At 44.2% G+C, this 21,874-nt stretch overlaps 1 protein-coding gene across 2 annotated transcripts in view; it reads left to right on the top strand.

Annotated features, from left to right (window-relative positions):
* The first annotated feature begins 14,403 nt into the window (after positions 1-14,403).
* API5 (apoptosis inhibitor 5) overlaps positions 14,404-21,874 on the top strand; it is a 37,103-nt gene continuing 29,632 nt past the window's right edge. For both annotated transcript variants that reach the window (XM_079930090.1, XM_079930089.1), the window contains exon 1: positions 14,404-14,618. In XM_079930090.1, the coding sequence (XP_079786216.1) occupies positions 14,550-14,618 (69 nt within the window). In that variant the 5' untranslated portion in view covers positions 14,404-14,549. The remainder of the gene's footprint in view (positions 14,619-21,874) is intronic.

The raw sequence follows: 21,874 nt of genomic DNA, 5'->3' as shown, positions 1-21,874 counted from the left end.
CCCTCAGGGTTGCTGTGATGAGTGATACAGTCTCTCCAGTTCCTTCCTTCCTTCCTTGGGGTCTCTGCCATCAAGCCCACAGTTTCCTTTCCACTTTCAGGGCTTGATTCCTAATCTCTGAAGGAGAAGTAAAATACAACAAACTGGAGAGGAGATAAGTGTTCCTCAACTTCCCCCAGACATAGACCACAGTCTGTTGTTTCAGACTCTCTCCCTTAGAGGATGCCTGAAAATCTTGGGGTTTTTAAATAAATTTATTTATTTATTTATTTTTGGCTGTGTTGGGTCTTCGTTGCTGCACACGGGCTTTCTCTAGTTGCAGCGAGTGGGAGCTACTCTTCATGTGTGCAGCCTTCTCATTGTGGTGGCTTCTCTTGTTGCGGAGCACAGGCTCTAGGTGCTCGGGCTTCAGTAGTTGTGGCACGCAGGTTCAGTAGTTGTGGCACATGGGCTTAGTTGCTCCGTGGCATGTGGGATCTTCCTGGACCAGGGCTCAATCCTGTGTCCCCTGCATTGGCAGGCGGATTCTTAACCACTGTGTTACCAGGGAAGTCCAATGCCTGCAAATCTGATGGTCTCCTCTTCGTCTCTGTCTTTCCTGAAAATGGTGTTCACCAGTCCTCTGGCTATCACAGACACCAAGCCTTCCTACAGGCACAGGAATTTCTTCCTACTGGTGTAGTTTAGGAAGATTCAAACTGAATTATCCGCATTCATTCATTTGAAAGATATTTATCCAATATTTTCTAAGGGCACATGCTATGCCAGCCTCTGGGCAGTGCAGCAGTGAACTCTGCACTCTCTAGAGCTTTGCTGTCCAATCTGGTAGCCACTAGCTACATGTGGCTATTTCTATGTAAAGTAACTGAAACCAAATAAAAGTTAAAATGTATTTCCTCACTTTAACTAGCCACAAGCCAAGTACTCAAAAGACACTTGTGACTCTTGGCCACTGCATTGGGCAGTGCAGGTATAGCACATTGCCATTATTGCAGAATGTTCTACTGGAGGATGCTGGTCTAGGAGAGAGAGGCAGTGAGCAAATCCACAAATAAATGGATTCAAGAATTGCTTCTCTCAGCATCTCCAGAAAGGGTGGTGTCAATCTTAAAGGGCCTCTAACCCTGACCCACTTAGGAAAAGTCGTGCCCAATTCTCCTCCTGGGCCTCCTTACACATGGGGGCTCTGAGAGGGAGGGGAAGGGGACACCATTTCTTGAAAGCCCCTTTCCCGCCTGGACTCTGGATTCAGAGCAACACTTCAGGACTGGAACTGTGATACCTGCACTTTTACAGCTGAGGGAGCAGAAGCGGAAAGAAGTTATGCCGAAGGGAAGTTGACGTCACACAGAGCCAGGAGTCGAGGCTGGATTTGACTCAAAGCCTGGGCTGCCTCCCAGCAGTGTAAGCCCACCGAGAAGAGCTCTCTTCCAAGAGGCAGAAGGTGACGACAGAGAGAATCTTCAGGTGGCTCCTGAATCCTAGGGCCCCACTGAATCCGAGTGGACCAATATTCTCATTTTTCGTCATCCCTCAGAAGGTAAGCCTTCTTGGGATTCAGAGCCTGGGAAATCTGCATTCTAGTCTGATTCCCACTATTTATTAGCTGCAACTTGGCAATAATTTAGCCTTTCTGTCCCTCAATCTTCTCACTTTTAAAGTGAGGGAGAATAATCGTACTTACCTCCTAGGGTCTTAAGAGGTGGTTTTTGTTGTAGGGATAATTGACAAATAAAACGGTAAGATATTTAAAGTGTACTGTGTTACGATTTGTATACATATATAGTGTGAAAGGGAAACCACATAGCTCAGATTTGGGACTTGAACCCACAGTCTTTTTTTTTTTTTTAATTTTTATTTATTTTTGGCTGCGTTGGGTCTTTGTTGCTGCTCATGGGCTTTCTCTAGTTGCGGCGAGCGGGGGGCTACTCTTCGTTGCAGTGCGCGGGCTTCTCATCGTGGTGGCTTCTCTTGTTGTGGAGCATGGGCTCTAGGCGTGTGGGCTTCAGTAGTTGTGGCACACGGGCTCTAGAGCGCAGGTTCGGTAGTTGTGGCTCACGGGCTTAGTTACTCTGAGGCATGTGAGGTCTTCCTGGGCCAGGGCTTGAACCCGTATAGCCTGCATTGACAAGCGGATTCTTAACCACTGTGCCAAACCCACAGTCTTTTAACTGAGATCACACACCTGGTCCCAGGACTTAATGAAGCTCAGGTTCTTTATGTCTCATCGCAGAAGGAATTCAGGGACAGACAAAGTGATAGGTAAGAAGTGGATTTATTTAGAGAGATACACATTCCATAGACAGAATGCAGGGTCCGTCTCAAAAGGTAAGAACGGCCCTGGGAGAAACACACTCCACAGACACAGTGTGGGCCATCTCAAAAAAAGGTGAGAGGGGGCTTCCCTGGTGGCGCAGTGGTTGAGAGTCCACCTGCCGATTCAGGGGACACGAGTTCATACCCCGGTCTGGGAAGATCCCACATGCCGCAGAGTGGCTGGACCCGTGAGCCATGGCCGCTGAGCCTGCACGTCCGGAGCCTGTGTTACGCAACGGGAGAGGCCACAACAGTGAGAGGCCCGTGTACCGCAAAAAAAAAAAAAAAGGTGAGAGACCCCAAAGTATGGCGTGGTTAGTTTTTATGGGCTGGGTAATTTCCTAGGCTAACCGGTGGGAGGATTATTCCAACCATTTTGGGGAAGGGGTGGAGATTTCCAGGGACTGGGCCACCACGCACTTTTTGACCTTTGATGGTTAGCCTCAGAACTGTTGTGGTGCCTGTGGGTGTGACATTTAGCATATGCTAATGTGTTACAATGAGCGTATAACGAGGCTCAAGGTCCGCTGGAAGTCTAAGCTTCCACCATCTTGGACCTAGTTGGTTCTAACCAGTTTCTGTCATGTCCTATGTCTGTGTCACTCTTTTAAAGGTTGTGCCCTGCCCCCTTCCCTCCTGTTTCATAAGGATTCCCACCACTGAAATGTGGATTCCTTCACATTCATCACCTCATGTATTTATCTTTTTTTTTTTTTTTTTTTGGTGAGAACATTATGAGTTTCAAATGAAGCAAACTTTATGAACAACTTACCACAATGTCTAACCCATAGTAAGCACTCAGTCGTCATCATTACGGGATGGCTGGGGAGACAGTGGAATGGGTAGAGGTTAGAAGGGAACAAAACCTGCCACCCCCAAATGTGTCTCTTTGGCTTGAGGATTAATTTAGACTGATAGTTTTTAAGAAACAAAGGCTCAGCAAGCCCTTTTACCTCCTCCCCTTAACCGTTCAGAAGAATTTAGATAAAGGGCCTGTTTCAGGAAAAAGAAGTATCACCGTGGGTAACTAAAGCATAATATGAACCAGGTGTGGTCCTCCGGGGGAAAGTTAGCAAGGCCTGTGGCATCAAAGTCCTCTCCACCTCATGGTCTCCGCATGGCCCAGCAAACATTTGCTCTTGTTCATTTTCCTGTAACTTGCCTTCCTTCCCTTTGCAGTCCTAACCTCTACCCGCTTTCCTTCCCTCAGATGGCATACCGGCTTCAATTGACTAACTTGTTCTTAGGACCCATATTCTTATGGAACTCCTGTATGTATGTAATTAAATTTGATTTTCCCTCCTGTTAATCTGTCTCATGTCAATTTAATTCTTAGGCCATCCGGAAGAACCGAGACGGGGAGAGGAAGTGTTTTTCCTCCCCGACAAGGTCAAAGCTCTAAGTCAGCTGACCTAGTTTAAATCCTGCCTTGACCCAGCCAGCACTAGCTTCGTTTCTTGGGCAAGTCATGTATCCTCATTTGTAAGTTAAGGATAACAACGCCTACCTTAGAGTCCTAGTAAGGATGAAATGAGACAATTTCTGTAAAGCGCTTAGCATAGTAACTTGCTAGGCACAGAGTAACTTCTCAATAACAGTTAAAACCAGGCAGGATCCTGTGGGGAACTCCAGGGCATAAAAACCTTTCCCGGCTCCTGGTTTCTTGTTTGCAGGAAGAAGGCTTTCAGTCTCCTAGACCTTCCCTGAGTTGCAAAGGGCAGATTCAAACAGTTACAGGGGCCTGGGCCTGGTTCCTCCTCTAACATTTTGATACTTATCTCTGAGTTCTTCCTTAGGAGCTAAGGCCCCGCACCCGGATGGAGGAGGCTAAGTTCAGGCTGAGCCCAAGCACCCAGACCTCAGACTGGTTGGAACCAGAAGGCTGACATGGAAATTCCTGGAGCACCACCCTATTACCTCACCATCAGCCTATCACAGGAGAGTTACAAGCCCTGCAGCCCTCCCCATACGTTTTGCCTATAAAATCTTCTTCCCTGAAACCCATTGGAGTTTGTGTCTTTTGATGAGCCACCTGCTCTCCTTGTATGGTCCTTTCTCTGCTCCAGACTCCGACATTTCGGTCTGTTTGGCCTCGCTGTGCATTGGGCACGTGAATAACACTGTTAGCTATCAATAGGGTTACTAAAGTGCAGAGGGAAGGGAGGAAGATAAGCCCCTGGCAGACAGAAGTTTCAGGAATGGAGGGTGAGCGCCATCTAGTGGCCTCCAACTGAAGGCCAAGTACAGCAAACAGCACAGTCAAAGGCACAGGACTTCATTTCTAATTTAATATTCCCAAGAAAGAAGATCTTCTAGCCTCTTCCTGCCCACTTCTTCATGTCCAGGCTCTAGAGGCTGATGTAGGAGTAGAAGAGGAGGAAAAAAGCAAAACAGACAGGTAGTTTTCTAAAGCCTTCTCGGCCAGCCCTACTAAAATGCTCAAAACCCATAAACTGCTACTATCAGGAAATGTCTCGAAGGCCCTTGAAGCATTAGGGACAGAGTTAATGGAGCTCCGAGAAGTTAAGCTTCATCTGAGCTGTTTTCTTCCCCACGACGTCATGGTCTTTCTCATCTCTCCCAGTGTACAACTTGATGCCTGGGAAATATCGTCTCACACCTGAGTTCAAGCCCGAACTCTCCCCTCCACTAGCTCTGAACTTCATGGAAGTTATTTAACTTCATTAAACCACAACTGCCCCATCAGTAAAATTTGCCTGTACTGCCCAGTGTGGGCAGAGCGCCAGCTCCCATGTGAGAGAGCTGGGTTCATGTCTTGAGCACCAATTTGGCTTTTCTGAACTCCTGATTTCTCTTCCACCAGATGCAACAAATAACTCCAACCTTGATGAGCTGTTAAGAAAATGGCATGAATGAAAGTTTGTAAACCACCTGGCATATAGAAACCACTAAACATATCATAGCTTTCTTCATTAGTTACTCCGCCGGTTTGCTGTCAGGTTTGAATGGCAAGATGTATGTGAAAGCTCATCGCACAGTGCCTGGTCCACAGTAGATGCTGTGTGTTGTGGATGCTCTGGGGTGCCACCCAGATCCCCCCAAAACCATCAGCACTGAGTGGTGATAACTGAGAGCTCACAGCTGAGTCTCCCTCTGGAAATTGTTCTAGACTGAAGACAGCAGCCTTGACCAAGGTCACATCCCTTACCAGGGTGGTCCACACCCAACGAATGGTTAGTTTGTGGGTTAAACTGACGTTTAAAAGGTCCAAACCACTCGCTTCATTTGGGTCCACTCTGCAGGGTTATTCCAGCTTCAGAACTCCCCGTGGGATGACTGAGGCGGCTGAATCACACCCCAACTCCCCCCTCTGCCCATTTCTGCTTCCTACACTTCCCCACAGCTGTCATTCAGAAAGCACTTCCCAATGAACTTGCTTCATGCAAATCTTCTCAGAGTCCGCTTCCTGCGGAATTGCTCCATGACACTTCAGTGTTAGTTCTTTCTTACAGTCCCCCAACTCCCTGCCTCTTTCTTCCCCATCTGTAAACTGGAACAAGTACACTTGTCTCTTACCAGCTTCATTGGGCAAGAATAAAGATAACTGGGACAAAAACAAACCAAAAAACCTAACACCTCAATCTCACTTTCCTCCCCTTTAAATTGACATTAATTATTACTGTGCTATATATATTTTTAGGCACATCAATGAGATATAGAAGTGAGAACACTTTATGTAAAAATATAAATAATCTATAAAAATCGAAGGAATTAAGAAACTACAGAATTGACTGACAGTGAGTTAATAATAGCAACAATTTGCTGAATGTTTAGTATGTGCCAGGCACTGTGATACTTTACATGGTTTGTCATTCAATTGTCACAAAAATCATAAAGGTGAATGCTATTATTATCACCCTTTTATAATTGAGGAAACTTGGGCTTAGAGTACTAAGTGGTTTGCCCAAGGGCATCATCCAAATGGTGGGAGTGGATGGGAGGCAGGATTTGCTTCTCGGCAGCTTGATTCCAGAATCGGCACCCTTCTCCACCAGGTAACAGGGCAGGGCTATTTCCTTGATGATTATGCAATCATTCTTTTTTTCTTATCTATAGATTTATTTATTTATTTATTTTTGGCTGTGTTGGGTCTGCATTGCTGCATGCGGGCTTTCTCTAGTTGCGGAGCACAGGCTTTAGGCACGCAGGCTTCGGTAGTTGTGGCACGTGGGCTCAGTAGTTGTGGCTTGCAGGCTCTAGAGCGCAGGCTCACTAGTTGTGACTCACGGGCTTAGTTGCTCTGTGGCACGTGAGATCTTCCCGGACCAGGGATCAAACCCAGGCCACCTGCGTTGGCAGGCGGATTCTTTTTTTTTTTAATTTTATTTATTTATTTATGGTTGTGTTGGCTCTTCGTTTCTGTGTGAGGCTTTCTCCAGTTGCGGCAAGTGGGGGCCACTCCTCATCGCGGTGCGCGGGCCTCTCACTATCGCGGCCTCTCTTGTTGCGGAGCACAGGCTCCAGACGCACAGGCTCAGTAATTGTGGCTCACGGGGCTAGTTGCTCCACGGTATGTGAGATCTTCCCAGACCAGGGCTCGAACCCGTGTCCCCTGCATTGGCAGGCAGATTCTCAACCACTGCGCCACCAGGGAATTCCCTTATGCAATCATTCTGATTTTTGAAGACCATTACTTAAGAGTTCTAGGAATTCTGGTCGAAATCCCAGGAAATCTGAGACTTCTGGGCAACAATATGTGGATGGGTCGGTCAGAAGCCACCGTTGTATGGGGACAGCTGAGCCTTTCTAGTGATATAATAAGACTATCAGGCTAGGAGTCTTCCATTTTACCACCTTCACTGCCCCTTACGCAGTGTGAAGCCGTCCTGGTCAGACTCCACGGAGCCTCAGGGTCCCAGGGCAGGAGGAGAGAGTGGCCCCCACTCACCCGAAACTTACGAGTAGGCACCCTTCACTCCCAGGGAAAGGAGCACTTCCACAGCCATTTCTTTCTGGCCCTTCTAGAACCTTTTGATGAGAAGCTAAAAACACACGCTGATGACTTTCTAATTTTCCTAGGGCCAGGTCTGAGAAAGGAGGGCATTCCACCTCAGGGAGCCATTGGGAATGAAGTCACACGGTGGAATGTTCTCGGGAATGAGGATGCCTGGAACTCAGAAGAGACGATGGCAGGTCGCTTCCATTATTTACTGCAACAAAACAAACTGTCCCCAAAACTTAGTGGCCTAAAACAGGGCCAGGAAACCTCATCGCGTGGACCGATTCAGCTCGCCACCTGTTTTTGAAAATAAAGTTTGTTTGGAAGACAGCCACACCTATTCGTTTCTCTGTCATCTACGGCCGCTTTCACACGATAATGGCAGAATTGAGTCATTGTGATAGAAACTGTATGACCCAAGAAACCTAAAATAATTACTATCTGGCCTTTTCCAGAAAAAAGTCGGATGACCCCTGGTCTGACAACAATTTTTCGTATCTCACAATAATGCAGTCTGTGCTGGTTTCTCCCATCTCACTCGGGCAACCACATTCAGCTGAAGGGATAGCTGGAAGAGGAGCTCAGCTGAGACGGCTGGGAACACTGAGCCTCGGTCTCCCGGGGGTCTCCATCCTCAAGGAGACCAGACCAAGTTCCCCCACGTGGTGGTGGCACAAGCCCCAGCACACAAGTGCTTATCAAGCCTCTGCCTGCGTCATGCTTGTTGATGTTCCACTGGGCAAAGCAAGTCACCCGAGGAAGCCCAGGGTTAAAGTGGAAGGGTATGAACACTGCGATCATGAACCCTGGAAGGGGTGGGTCATCAGGAGACACCAAGGCACCATGTACCACATTGGCTTTCAATATTTTTTGGTTGAATAAATAAGTGCAATAGGTCTGGCTGAAGAGTAGTGTTTATTCATTCACTCATTCAGCAAAGATTTAATGAGCCCCTACCCTACACCGGGCCTGATCTGAACGATTGCATTGGTCCAACGATTTATCTGAAAGTGAGTCGGTGATATATTTTTCACAAAAGCTAAATTTGTATTGATTCTCTTGCAGTGAAGACATATTGCGCTTAGATGTTTTACCTAGTATGTAAACATTTTAATGTATTCTAAGAACATTCAGTTCAATGCGAATGACATGCCTCCCAAAAAGGAACCCAAAGTAATTGTATCTTTATTGTGTCCAGTTTATGAAATGAAAACACGTGAAAGAAGTGGGAGCTTCTCCATTTGTTACCACGATGCCGTTTTGCCGAAAGTTTTACTTTCGTTACAGGTTCAAAGGACTCGTTAACAAAAAGACACCACTCATCACACCAGTAGACAATTTCAACTTAACTTTAATAGAAAATCATTAAAAAGAAAGAAATAGAAATGAAAAGGGAAAGAAAAGTAAAAGCATGTACACCCTCAGATTGGGCCGACACCTACAGCCAGACTTAGCGCGGAGAAGTCCTGAAAACAGCAATCTGGAGTCCCAATTGGGAAAGGTCCTGGGCGGTGCGTACGCTCTGCGGGTGAGACTTCAAATTGCAGTTTAGGGGAGTCCCGCTTATAATACCAGGCTGCAGACTGATATCATCCATTTGCGTGCAAACGTGCAGCTCTGGGTTTCTTCAACAATGCCATTTATCTCATTTTGTGTATCATAAGAATTTCTAGGCCCCCGGGAACTCGCCAGGTCCCCAAGGCTCAAGAAATTCCACAGTCCACTCCCTTCTTCATCTTAAGTGCTGCCGGTCTTGCTGGCGGCAGCTCACAAGCAGGCACATAGTCCAGGCAAGGTCACGAGTCAGTTAGAGGCCTAATATTGCCTCTGAAGCCTAAACAAGACTACTTCCATTTCAATCCTCCTAACAGATGTGTAGCATGGGTGGTGTTGATTTCAGTCGTGCTTCAGACCTCAAGCTCTTAATAGGCATTTAGTTGTCCTTATAGTAGTGCCACCTCCAGAGGGAAGGGTCCTGGACTCGAGGGCCAGAGTTCTAGATTCTCATCCTGGCTCTACCAGTACCTCACTTTGTGTCAATGTACTGAGGTCAAGATCAATTTTTCACTATTCACACGTTTTGCTAACATCCTGTTTCCCTCTCTTTTGGGGCACAAGGAAAGTTTGTACTTCTCTGCCACTTGTAGTTAAGTGTAGCCGTATAACTCGCTCTGGCCAATGAACTATGAGTAGAAGAGACCAGGTGGAAGTATGAAATTGCCAGTGCTCAACACTACTCCTCACTCTTCACGTTTACCTTTTTGGGGTTTTTTTGCAGTATGCGGGCCTCTCAGTGTTGTGGCCTCTCCTGTTGCGGAGCACAGGCTCCGGACGCGCAGGCTCAGCGGCCATGGCTCACAGGCCCAGCCGCTCCGCGGCATGTGGGATCTTCGCGGACCGGGGCACAAACCCATGCCACCTGCATCGGCAGGCGGACTCTCAACCACTGCGCCACCAGGGAAGCCCTCGCTCTTCACTTTTGACAGCACATGTAGATAAAAAGTGCAACCTGAGGCATCACATGCAGGATGGCTGCCCTAAAAAGTCACCCAAACCTACAAAATACTTAGTATGGGCAAGAAATCAAGCTTTCTTGTTTTATCCACTGAGATTATGGAGATGTTTGTTACTGCAGCATAACAAAACCCAGCCTAACAAAACCAGATTTCTTAGAAACAGCACCGCATCTGTTTGGGTAAAGTACCCTGACATGCTCTCAGTGCAAAGAAGGAGCCTTTCTGACACGCTCAAGCAACAAAAGATAAGCTAAACATCTATGTGTCCGATGGGGAAAGAAACTCCAGAGAGAGATATACAGAAAAGAAAGGGAAGGGGGAACCCACAGGATGCTGGGGATGTGCATATGCTAATGTGACTCCTCTTCCTGCGACCTCTACAAGTCTTCAGTAAAGTGGACTTCAAACGTTTAGGAATGCTTAGAGAGAACGGAATTGTTTTGATCCTTTATGAATATGCTTTTGTTTCTTGTTCACTTGTTTGCTGTGGTTTTTGTGGCTTTTCAAAAATTTTGTTTGTTTCGGTGGAAGCTGGGTCTTAAGAGGCTGAATTGCAAGACACGGGTTGACACTGGGAGGAGTAGAGACAGCTCGTGCCACCGCAGGCAAGGATCGGGGGCGGGCAGAGAGCGCCGTAAAGGAGAACTGCAAGCCCATGGGAATTTGTAGGCCTCACCAGCCCCAGCCTCAGCCCCACTGCAACAGCAGCTGACACTTCCAAAGTAACCACCATGTAGCACTTTACACAATGAGCGCGTTAAATCCTCATAATATTACCTTTAAATTCTGTACTCTTATTTTCATCTTGCAGATGAATGAACTGAGGCATCGAGGAGTTAAGTTGGCCATGCAAACAGCTCCCCCTTGTGGACCCCTCTTCCAATGACCGGTTCCCTCTCCTTCAGGTCCTAACACAAATATTTTGTCTTCACAGAGACTCTCCCCAGGCACTGTTATCCACCTCTGTCATGCTAGGTCACAGCACCTATCACAATCCATGGCAAGTTGCTAATACTTTTAATTTTTGTATTGTTTTCCTCGGTTTATGTGATCGTCAGCTCCAGGACCACAGGAGCAGCGCTTGCCGTGTTTACTGTTTTATATCCCCCCCACCCCCAGTGCCTAGTGCAGCCATGAATGAACCAACATGTTGAGGAGCATGAACTGAGGTAACAGTGGTTGGATCTGTTCGGTGGGAAATCAGAACGCTTTCAGCCGCCAGTCACAAACGACCTGATTAAATGACATTAAAAAAATTAGGATGATTATTTTTTTTCTTTTCACATAGCAAAAAATCCAGTGTTTTATATAAACTAGAATTTGTATGTTTACCTATAAATAAGAAAAAAAATTCTTTTTCAGCAAACATACCAAAATGTTAACAGAGTTTGTCTCTCAGGGCAGGCTAGTAGGAGAATTTTATTTCCTTCTTTGTGCTTTTCTTTGCGGTTCCCATTTTCTTCAGTGAACATCTATTACATTTGTAATAAAAAATAGACATAAAAACCATTGGTACTTTTTTTAAACGTCTCTTTGCCTTTGAGGTTGTGAATGAATTCTGGGGTCATTCTCTTCCACTGCTTCTCCTTCTCTGGACAAAATTAAGCCAATATCAACTGGATCACTTTGCACACAGTAGTCATTTCTACCTGTTTTGATTAATGAATGGGGAACATGGAGGGAATAAAGAAGCACAGAATCTGTTCATTGTCCGTGAAGGGAAAGCTAATGGAGGGAAGACTTTTCTTCACGTTGGTTGCTGCAGTGGAGGATGGTGGGAAAGATATATAAAACTGTAGAGTCCAAGAGCTCAGGTTTTGAAGTCAGATGGGTCTGGGTTCAAATCCCACTTCTGTTACCAATCTGGCTGAGCAACTCTGGGAAATGTATGTAACCTCCTGACCTCTCTGATGTGACACAGAATTAAACCTTTTCTTCACAAGCCAGAAGGGAGAGAGGGAGATCCCACAAGGAAAAGCAGAGAGAAAGTGCTCAATATGTTAGCTATCACTTTTGTGGCTGTCATTACCATTATCGTCAGCCGTGACTGCTACGTCATCTCAGCTGCTCTCTCCCTCCCTCCCTCCCTCCTGGGCTCTCCACCCACGGAAACCCCAAAGGGTTGGCAATCAATCCAAGCTGGGAAGGTGGGACCAGCTTCAGCCTCCACTGCACCTTTATCGCTGTTATTCACAAACTTGTAAACATCCTGATGATTAAGGGTGGACTGTATTTATGAAACATTTTTGCACTGGATAGAGTGCATACAAAGCTTTTTGCAGGAGGTGCTATACTTCAGATGAAACAGACTTTCTTTAGTTTAGGGAGGCATTCTCAATTATTTCTTTCAGTCTTACAAACTCCCTAGTTAGTTAAGAAATCTAGAGCCTCACTTCCTGCCCCAGATCACGTCCCCATTTTTTTTTAATTAATTAATTTATTTATTTATGGCTGTGTTGGGTCTTCGTTTCTGTGCGAGGGCTTTCTCTAGTTGTAGCAAGCGGGGGCCACTCTTCATCGCGGTGCGCGGGCCTCTCACTATCGCGGCCTCTCTTGTTGCAGAGCACAGGCTCCAGACGCGTAGGCTCAGTAGCTGTGGCTCACGGGCCCAGTCGCTCCGCGGCATGTGGGATCCTCCCAGACCAGGGCTCGAACCCGTGTCCCCTGCATTAGCAGGCAGATTCTCAACCACTTCACCACCAGGGAAGCCCCACTTCCCCATTTTTACACATACACCTAACACTTCATTGAATACCTAACTTAGCGGATGTGATCCAAATACACCTTTGTTATTTGTCTTTGCCTTTGTTATTTGTCTTTCACTATCTCTTTAAAATTTATTGAAGTAAAGGAATCTCATTCGGATCCTAGAGAGAAATTCTGGCAGATCCATAACTTTTCTGCTTGCTCTTAGTTAAAAAATAGTCCTCAATTCAGAAATTAAAATGTCCATTCTCACAGGTGAACCCAAACTCTAAACTTGAGTTACAATCATATCTTCTCTGCTCCATCTGGGACCTGCTTCCCATCCTGCCTTTCTGCTCTCTATTCCCCACCCCACCTGGTAAGCAGTTTCTAAGCCCTCCTGGGCATATGCTTTGAGAGGGGGATGTGAGAAGAGAGGATACGTTAGTACATGTGCAGTACTACATGCCTTCTCAGGTTGGTAGAGACTAGGTCTTTTCCATAGGCCACTCTGTGGGACCTTCAGAGGTGACCCCCAACTGTGAGCCCCATGAGGTGCTCATGTGCTGCCCTCAAACGTCACACAGTTTCTGTTGCCACTGATTCTTGTCGTGGGGGATTTCTCATGCTCAGACAGATGCCCCCTGAAGCAGGACTTGGAATGGATCCAGAATCTCTCCCTCTCTCTGTCTTTTACAAGCCTATCTCTGGTACAAGGGAATCCCTCTGACCCCCTTGTTTCCAGGAAAAATCTGGGATGGCAGGTAGATCCCAACATGGCCACCTCCACTCTGCTGCCACAGGTAACTCAAGCTTTTTCAGGCATACGTCAGGCACCAGCCCTTCGTGTCTTCCAACTACAGGGATTACATTTCAGGCTCCTCAGTATGGTCCCAGGCTTGAGGGAACGAGGCCACAGTTGCCCCAAGCTGCTCACAAGCACAAGATCTCTCTCCAAAAACACCCTCACCAATCCCTCTCCTTCTACTACCTAATTTTTTTAATACCCTTAATCTAAACGAGAAGTACAAGACGCAAGGAACTGGTTTGTAACCATTGCCTGCATATATTCTGCACGAGTGAATCTGGCTTTGAAATTTACCATCTATTACAGCTGATGTTTCAATCTTCACATTTCAATATGAACACACATGCACATAACTTTGTTTTGTACGCTTTGGGGTTTTTTAATAATAAAAATGTAATCTTTTTATACCTGTTTTGCAACTTCCATTTTTTTCATCTAAACTTGTATCTTGCAGACTCTTATCAGTAAGTATATATGGTTTCAGTTATTTATTACCCTCTTGGTTATTAGACACAATCAGGTGGCCCAAACTCTACTTCGGCAGCCAGCAAAGATAAACTTTTCCAGTAGGGCAAATTTCACTCCTAGACCTGTTTAGCCTGGTGGACAGAAGTTTTTTTTGTTTTTTGGGTTTTTCTGTTTTGTTTGGACGTTGAGTTTTGTTTGTTTGTTTGTTTAATGACAACTGAGTGATTTTTGCTCAAAAAAACCACAAAACCCAAAATAAAAAATAATAAAAGCAACACTGAACCAATTGCCACAGATTTGTGTTACCTTCCCTGAGTCAGTTGTAAATAGAGTTTATGACTTCCCATACAGCTTGCACTCTCACTCCTCATTCTGTTTTTCTCCCCGTAAAATCACTTTTCTGGCCAACGTGAGGTCTTTTAAGGGCAGAAACGCAATTAGCTTTGCATTTTCCTCCAACCCGCACCAAGATCTCCTAGCCAGGCACAGTCCTTCCAAAAAAAAAAAAAAAGGCATGAGCTAGTTCAATCGTCCTTGCCGCTTTTTGCACCTCCCACCGCTAGAGGGCAATAAAATAGCAGGTGGCGCATTGGCAGTCAAAGAAGGCCGCTCCCGACGCGCACGTCTTTACGTGGACGTTGGGGGAGGAGCTGTCCCGTGCGAGGTGACTGGCGGCGGCACTGGCGGCAGCTGGAGCCGTAATAGTGCGGGTCGCAGGCTAGGAGAACTTCAGAGGCGGCGGTGGCACCAGCGACGACGAAGACAGCAGTAACAGGCCCTGGGCTTGTCGTTCACCATGCCGACCGTAGAGGAGCTTTACCGCAACTATGGCATCTTAGCCGATGCCACGGAGCAAGTGGGCCAAGTGAGTTCCCTAGCGGCCTGCGGGGCCCAGCGCTCTGCGGCCTTTCGAAAGCGCTCCCCGGGCCGGCGGGGGCTACTGCTTCGCCCTCCCGCGGGCTCCCAGCCGCCCCGGCTGTATCGTCGGGGTGGGCCCCTCGCCGGGAGTGCAGACTCGGGCTTCACCAGGGAGAGCGCGGTCCCCGGGTTCCAGGCTCCTCTGCCTCCCTTGGTTAGCCTTTTCTCACCGTGGCGTTTCCCAACTCAGCCTCTTCAGCCCCCCCGTCCCCGCCCCGTTCAGTCTCTTTCCAAGCCTTGTCCTCCAGATTCCACTGAAGTTTTTCTCCTTTTCGGTGGCGCTCAGGCCCTTGGAAGATTAGATTGAGAGTCCTCGAGAGGTCAAAAATGTCTTTCTCGAGGCAAAAATCTGCAATTAATTTACGAAGAGAATTTGGGAGACAGAAGTTTGTGAAATACAGAAAGGCCCTTTCGTCCAGACTTTAACGAGGGCTTATGATTTCATTATTCAGTACATTTTTTGAGCGCCTGTCATGGACCAGGCTCTGCGCCGGGCGCTGGAGGTACGAGACAGAAAAACACATGCGCTCCCAGAAAGCACCTTTAGTGAGGGAGACTAGTGATAAATAAGAAAGAGAGATGCTTCCCCCCCCCCTTCCCCCAATGAAGAGTGTCGTAAAGAAAATATAACAGGGCCGTAGGGGGGGTTGGGGGAGAGTGCAGTTTTAAATAGAGTTGTCTGGCAAGTGTTGAATTGGCTGTACGAGCCATTGCTTCTGTGTGAATTTTCAAGTACTGGAGTCCTTTGAAGTTGAGGAATTGACAAGTGGTTGTGTGTTTTCTTGGGAAAAGAACTAGGCTCTCCCCGCGGTAATCTTGACCATTGTTGTTGGAAATCCCATGCTGTATCTTTTCAGTACCTAGAACGTCATGTGATTCTTCTGCTTACCCATCTCTTGGAGTAGTGAGTGGCAGATCCTAGAGTATGATAACATGAGCAAAGCTGTGGCTTTACCTCTCCCATCCCCTTTTCCAGACATTCAGGAAGAACCTTTCTGAGCCGAACAAAAAAAAAATTTGATGTTGGGACCTTATTTTAGCTTAATCTAGAATTGTGAATATACCATTTTCAGATATCAGTTGGTTTTCCTTCCCTGCACGTTTTCATTTCAGTAGAAAATTTTGACATCATCAATGAGAAATATATACTGACAGTCAGTCTGTTGTAGATGTATGTAGGGTGTGTGTGTTAAGTTGGCTGTGAAGGAGACATTTTCTGCCGATTAAGGCAAGGTGGGAAAAACTTATGGTCACTCAGTTTGAGTTTGTTGTCCTTGTTCCTATAGAGAACTAGTAGTGAAGATAGTTTCATTCATTATGACTGAGTTGGGGGAGATTGTAGCCAATTGTTCTCCCTGAAATTGACTTCGTTGCACATCAGCAGATGGATGGATGGAATAAAAGGTACAACAGTGATTCTCAAGTCAGTTTGTATATGGTGCTCTCCCAAAGAGGTGATTCAGGAATCTTCTAGGGAAACTTTGAAACTGTATGCAGAGTGCTGTCCCATAACCCCACCCTCATTTTTTGCTGGAGTAGGATAAAGGTTGACAGCCACCTACTTACAGTATGTTAGAGCAAATAGAAGCCAAATGGGAGTTTTTATATTCTATGAATAATGGAGAGTTGCTCTCATTTCCCTCTTATATTGTCTTTAATTATAAATACCAGTTTAGATTCAGAGTTCTCTCTCAAGAGGTCAGTAGTGTTTCTCAAGGCAAAAATCTGCTTTTAATTTAGGAAGAGTGCTTAGGAGACAGAATTTTGTGAAAAACAGGAGGGACCCTTTTATGCAGACTTTCATGAGGACCCACAATTTCATTTATTCAGTATGTTTTCTTGAGTGCCTACCATGTACCAGACTGTGCTGGGCAATAAAATTTTAGCACGGTTCCCTTAGGTGATGGGAGATCAGTACCTTCATGACACTGTAATGACAATTGTCAAGCAACTAAATAAGGAAAAAAAATCTTCGGGTGATGAAAGGTTGTGATTTGCTCAGTCTCAAACAGTGAATTCTGGGAGAACTGAAGCTAGACTAAACCGTAATGCCAACTAATTCTGCTCTATTGTGTAATACTTCTTTCCTTTTAGAGAAAATTCCTAAAACTGCTCACCCAAAAAGGTGTATTAAGCTTCAAGATACTGCATGTGAATTTAATTAACAAAAGCAAGAGCCAACTTAACGGAAGGGACACCATTCACGTTTTTTTAAGGAGAGAAAAAAATATTTACATTCATAGTGTAGCACAGCCAGATTTTCATGTCACCTTGTTAAGATTTACAGTCAAGACTTTAAATTTCCTGGCGGGTACCTATCTGGACACTTCTGAAACCATATTTGAGTTTCTTAGTCTAGAACTTAACTTCTAACTTTATTTTGATTTTCGCCCTTTTTAAAAGAGATGAGTACCACAGATGCTGCTCACAGAGCCACCACTGAAGGGAGTGCCCTCTCTGCTACTGTCAGTACTCCTTTTATTTTATTTTTTTAATTAGGAATATCTGCTTGCTTTTTTATATAGCCTATTGAAGAACATTTTTTTTACATTTTTATTGGCGTATAATTGCTTTAAAATGGTGTGTTAGTTTCTGCTTTATAACAGAGTGAATCAGTTATACATATACATATGTTCCCAGCCAGCCATCTCTTTCCTCTTGCGTCTCCCTCCCTCTTACCTTCCCTATCCCACCCCTCCAGGCAGTTACAAAGCACCGAGCTGATCTCCCTGTGCTATGCGACTGCTTCCCACTAGCTATCTATTTTACGTTTGGTAATGTATATATGTCCATATATACACTACCACTCTCTCACTTTGTCCCAGCTTACCCTTCCCCCTCCCTGTGTCCTCAAGTCCATTCTCTACTACGTCTGTGTCTTTATTCACGTCTTGCCCCTAAGTTCTTCATGACCTTTTTCTTTTTTTTAGATCCCATATATATGTGTTAGCATACGGTATTTGTTTTTCTCTTTCTGACTTACTTCACTCTGTATGACAGACTCTAGGTCCATCCACCTCACTACAAATAACTCAATTTCATTTCTTTTTATGGCTGAGTAATATTCCATTGTATATATGTGCCACATCTTCTTCATCCATTCATCCAATGATGGACACTTAGGTTGTTTCCATGTGCTGGCTATTGTAAATAGAACTGCAATGAACATTTTGGTACATGACTCTTTTTGAATTATGGTTTTCTCAGGGTATATGCCCAGTAGTGGGATTGCTGGGTCATATGGTAGTTCTATTTGTAGTTTTTTAAGGAACCTCCGTACTGTTCTCCGTAGTGGCTGTATCAATTTTCTCAGGGTATATGCCCAGTAGTGGGATTGCTGGGTCGTATGGTAGTTCTGTTTGTAGTTTTTTAAGGAACCTCCATACTGTTCTCCATAGTGGCTGTATCAATTTACATTCCCACCAACAGTGCAAGAGTGTTCCCTTTTCTCCACACCCTCTCCAGAATTTATTGTTCGTAGATTTTTTGATGATGGCCATTCTGACTGGTGTGACATGATATCTCTTTGTAGTTTTGATTTGCATTTCTCTAATGATTAATGATGTTGAGCATTCTTTCATGTGTTCCTTGGCAATCTGTATATCTTCTTTGGAGAAATGTCTATTTAGGTCTTCTGCCCATTTTTGGATGGGGTTGTTTGTTTTTTTGATGTTGAGCTGCATGACCTGTTTGTAAATTTTGGAGATTAATCCTTTGTCAGTTGCTTCATTTGCAAATATTTTCTCCCATTCTGAGGCTTGTCTTTTCGTCTTGTTTATGTTTTCCTTTGCTATGCAAAAGCTTTTAAGTTTCATTAGGTCCCATTTGTTTATTTTTGTTTTTATTTCCATTTCTCTAGGAGGTGGGTCAAAGAGATCTTGCTGCGATTTATGTCATAGAGTGTTCTGCGTATGTTTTCCTCTAAGAGTTTTTTTTTAATTTTATTTATTTATTTATTTATTTATGGCTGTGTTGGCTCTCCGTTTCTGTGTGAGGGCTTTCTCTAGCTGCGGCAAGTGGGGGCCACTCTTCATCGCGGTGTGCAGACCTCTCATTATCGCGGCCTCTCTTGTTGCGGAGCACAGGCTCCAGACGCACAGGCTCAGTAATTGTGGCTCACGGGGCTAGTTGCTCCGTGGCATGTGGGATCTTCCCAGACCAGGGCTCGAACCCGTGTCCCCTGCATTGGCAGGCAGATTCTCAACCACTGTGCCACCAGGGAAGCCCTCCTCTAAGAGTTTGATAGTGTCTGACCTTACATTTAGGTATTTAATCCATTTTGAGTTTATTTTTGAGTATGGTGTTAGGAAGTGTTCTAATTTCATATTTTTACACGTAGCTGTCCAGTTTTCCCAGCACCACTTATTGAAGAGGCTGTCTTTTCTCCACTGGATATTCTTGCCTCCCTTATCAAAGATAAGGTGAGCATATGTGCGTGGGTTTATCTCTGGGCTTTCTATCCTGTTCCGTTGATCTGTATTTCTGTTTTTGTGCCAGTACCATACTGTCTTGATTACTGTAGCTTTGTAGTATAGTCTGAAGTCAGGGAGCCTGATTCCTCCAGCTCCGTTTTTCTTTCTCAAGATTGATTTGGCTATTCGGGGTCTTTGTGTTTCCATACAAATTCTGAGATTTTTTGTTCTAGTTCTGTGAAAAATGCCAGTGGTAGTTTGATACGGATTGCACTGAATCTGTAGATTGCTTTGGGTAGTAGAGTCATTTTCACAATGTTGATTCTTCCAATCCAAGAACATGGTATATCTCTCCATCTGTTTGTATCATCTTAAATTTCTTTCATCAGTGTCTTATAATTTTTTTTTTTTTGCATACAGGTCTTTTGTCTCCTCAAGTAGGTTTATTCTAGATATTTTATTCTTTTTCTTGCAGTGGTAAATGGGAGTGTTTTCTTAATTTCACTTTCAGATTTTTTCATCATTAGTGTATAGGAATGCATGAGATTTCTGTGCATTAATTTTGTATTCTGCTACTTTATGAAATTCATTGATTAGATCTAGTAGTTTTCTGGTAGCATCTTTAGGATTCTCTAATGTATAGTATCATGTCATCTGCAAACAGTGACAGCTTTACTACTTCTTTTCCGATTTGGATTCGTTTTATTTCTTTTTCTTCTCTGACTTCTGTGGCTAAAACTTCCAAAACTATGTTGAATAATAGTGGTGAGAGTGGGTAACCTTGTCTTGTTCCTGATCTTAGTGGAGATGGTTTCAGTTTTTCACCATTGAGGACGATGTTGGCTGTGGGTTTGTCATATATGGCCTTTATTATGTTGAGGTAAGTTCCCTCTATGCCTACTTTCTTGAGGGTTTTTATCATAAATGGGTGTTGAATTTTGTTGAAAGCTTTCTCTGCATCTATTGAGTTGATCATATGATTTTTCTCCTTCAATTTTTTAATATGCTGTATCACATTGATTGATTTGCATATATTGAAGAATCCTTGCATTCCTGGGATAAACCCCACTTGAGCATGGTGTATGAACCTTTTAATGTGCTGTTGGATTCTGTTTGCCAGTATTTTGTTGATGATTTTTGCATCTATGTTCATCCGTGATATTGGTCTGTAGTTTGCTTTCTTCATGTCACCTTTGTCTGGTTTTGGTATCAGGGTGACATTGGCCTCGTAGAGTGAGTTTGGGAGTGTTCCTCCCTCTGCTATATTTTGGAAGTGTTTGAGAAGGACAGGTGTTAGCTCTTCCCTAAATGTTTGATAGAATTTGCCTGTGAAGCCATCTGGTCCTGGGCTTTTGTTTGTTGGAAGATTTTTAATCACAGTTTCAATTTTAGTGCTTGTGATTGGTCTGTTCATATTTTCTATTTCTTCCTGGTTCAGTCTCGGAAGGTTGTGCATTTCTAAGAATTTGTCCATTTCATCCAGGTTGTCCATTTTGTTGGCATATAGTTGCTTGTATTAATCTCTCATGATCCTTTGTATTTCTGCAGTGTCAGTTGTTACTTCTCCTTTTTCATTTGTAATTCTGTTGATTTGAGTCTTCTCCCTTTTTTTCTTGATGAGTCTGGCTAACGGTTTATCAATTTTGTTTATCTTCTCAAAGAACCAGCTTTTAGTTTTATTGATGTTTGCTATCGTTTCCTTCATTTCTTTTTCATTTATTTCTGATCTGATCTTTATGATTTCTTTTCTTCTGGTAACTTCGGGGCTTTTTTGTTCTTTCTTTACTTGCTTTAGGTGTAAGGTTAAGTTGTTTATTTGAGATGTTTGTTGTTTCTTGAGGTAGGATTGTATTGCTCTAAACTTCCCTTCTAGAACTGCTTTTGCTGCATCCCATGGGTTTTGGGTCGTTGTGTTTTCATTGTCATTTGTTTCTAGGTATTTTTTATTTCCTCTTTGATTTCTTCAGTGGTCTCTTGGTTATTAACTAGTGTATTGTTTAGCCTCCATGTGTTTGTATTTTTTTACAGGTTTTTTCCTGTAATATGTATCTAGTCTCATAGCGTTGTGGTCGGAAAAGATACTTGATACGATTTCAATTTTCTTAAATTTACCAAGGCTTGATTTCTGACCCAAGATATGATCTATCCTGGAGAATGTTCCATGAGCACTTGAGAAGAAAGTGTATTCTGTTCCTTTTGGATAGAATGTCCTATAAGTATCAATTAAGTCCATCTTGTTTAATGCATCATTTGAAGCTTGTGTTTCCTTATTTATTTTCATTTTGGGTCTGTCCATTGTTGAAAGTGGGGTGTAAAAGTCCCCTACTATTGTTGTGTTACTGTCGATTTCCCCTTTTATGGCTGTTAGTATTTGCCTTATGTATTGAGATGCTTCTGTGTTGGGTGCATAAATATTTACAACTGTTATATCTTCTTCTTGGATTGATCCTTTGATCATTATATAGTGTCCTTCTTTGTCTCTTGTAATAGTCTTTGTTTTAAAGTCTATTTTGTCTGATATGAGAATTGCTACTCCAGCTTTCTTTTGATTTCCATTTGCATGGAATATCTTTTTCCATCCCCTCATTTTCAGTCTGTGTGTGTCCCTAGGTCTGAAGTGGGTCTCTTGTAGACAGCATATAGACAGGTCTTGTTTTTGTATCCATTCAGGCAGTCTGTATCTTTTGGTTGGAGCGTTTAATCCATTTACATTTAAGGTAATTATCAATATGTATGTTCCTATTACCATATTCTTAATTGTTTTGGGTTTGTTATTGTAAGTCTTTTCCTT

This window comes from Stenella coeruleoalba (assembly GCF_951394435.1).
Source record: "Stenella coeruleoalba genome assembly, chromosome: 8".
Classification (NCBI taxonomy): Eukaryota; Metazoa; Chordata; class Mammalia; order Artiodactyla; family Delphinidae; genus Stenella; species Stenella coeruleoalba.
This window is presented reverse-complemented; position numbering and strand designations above follow the sequence as displayed.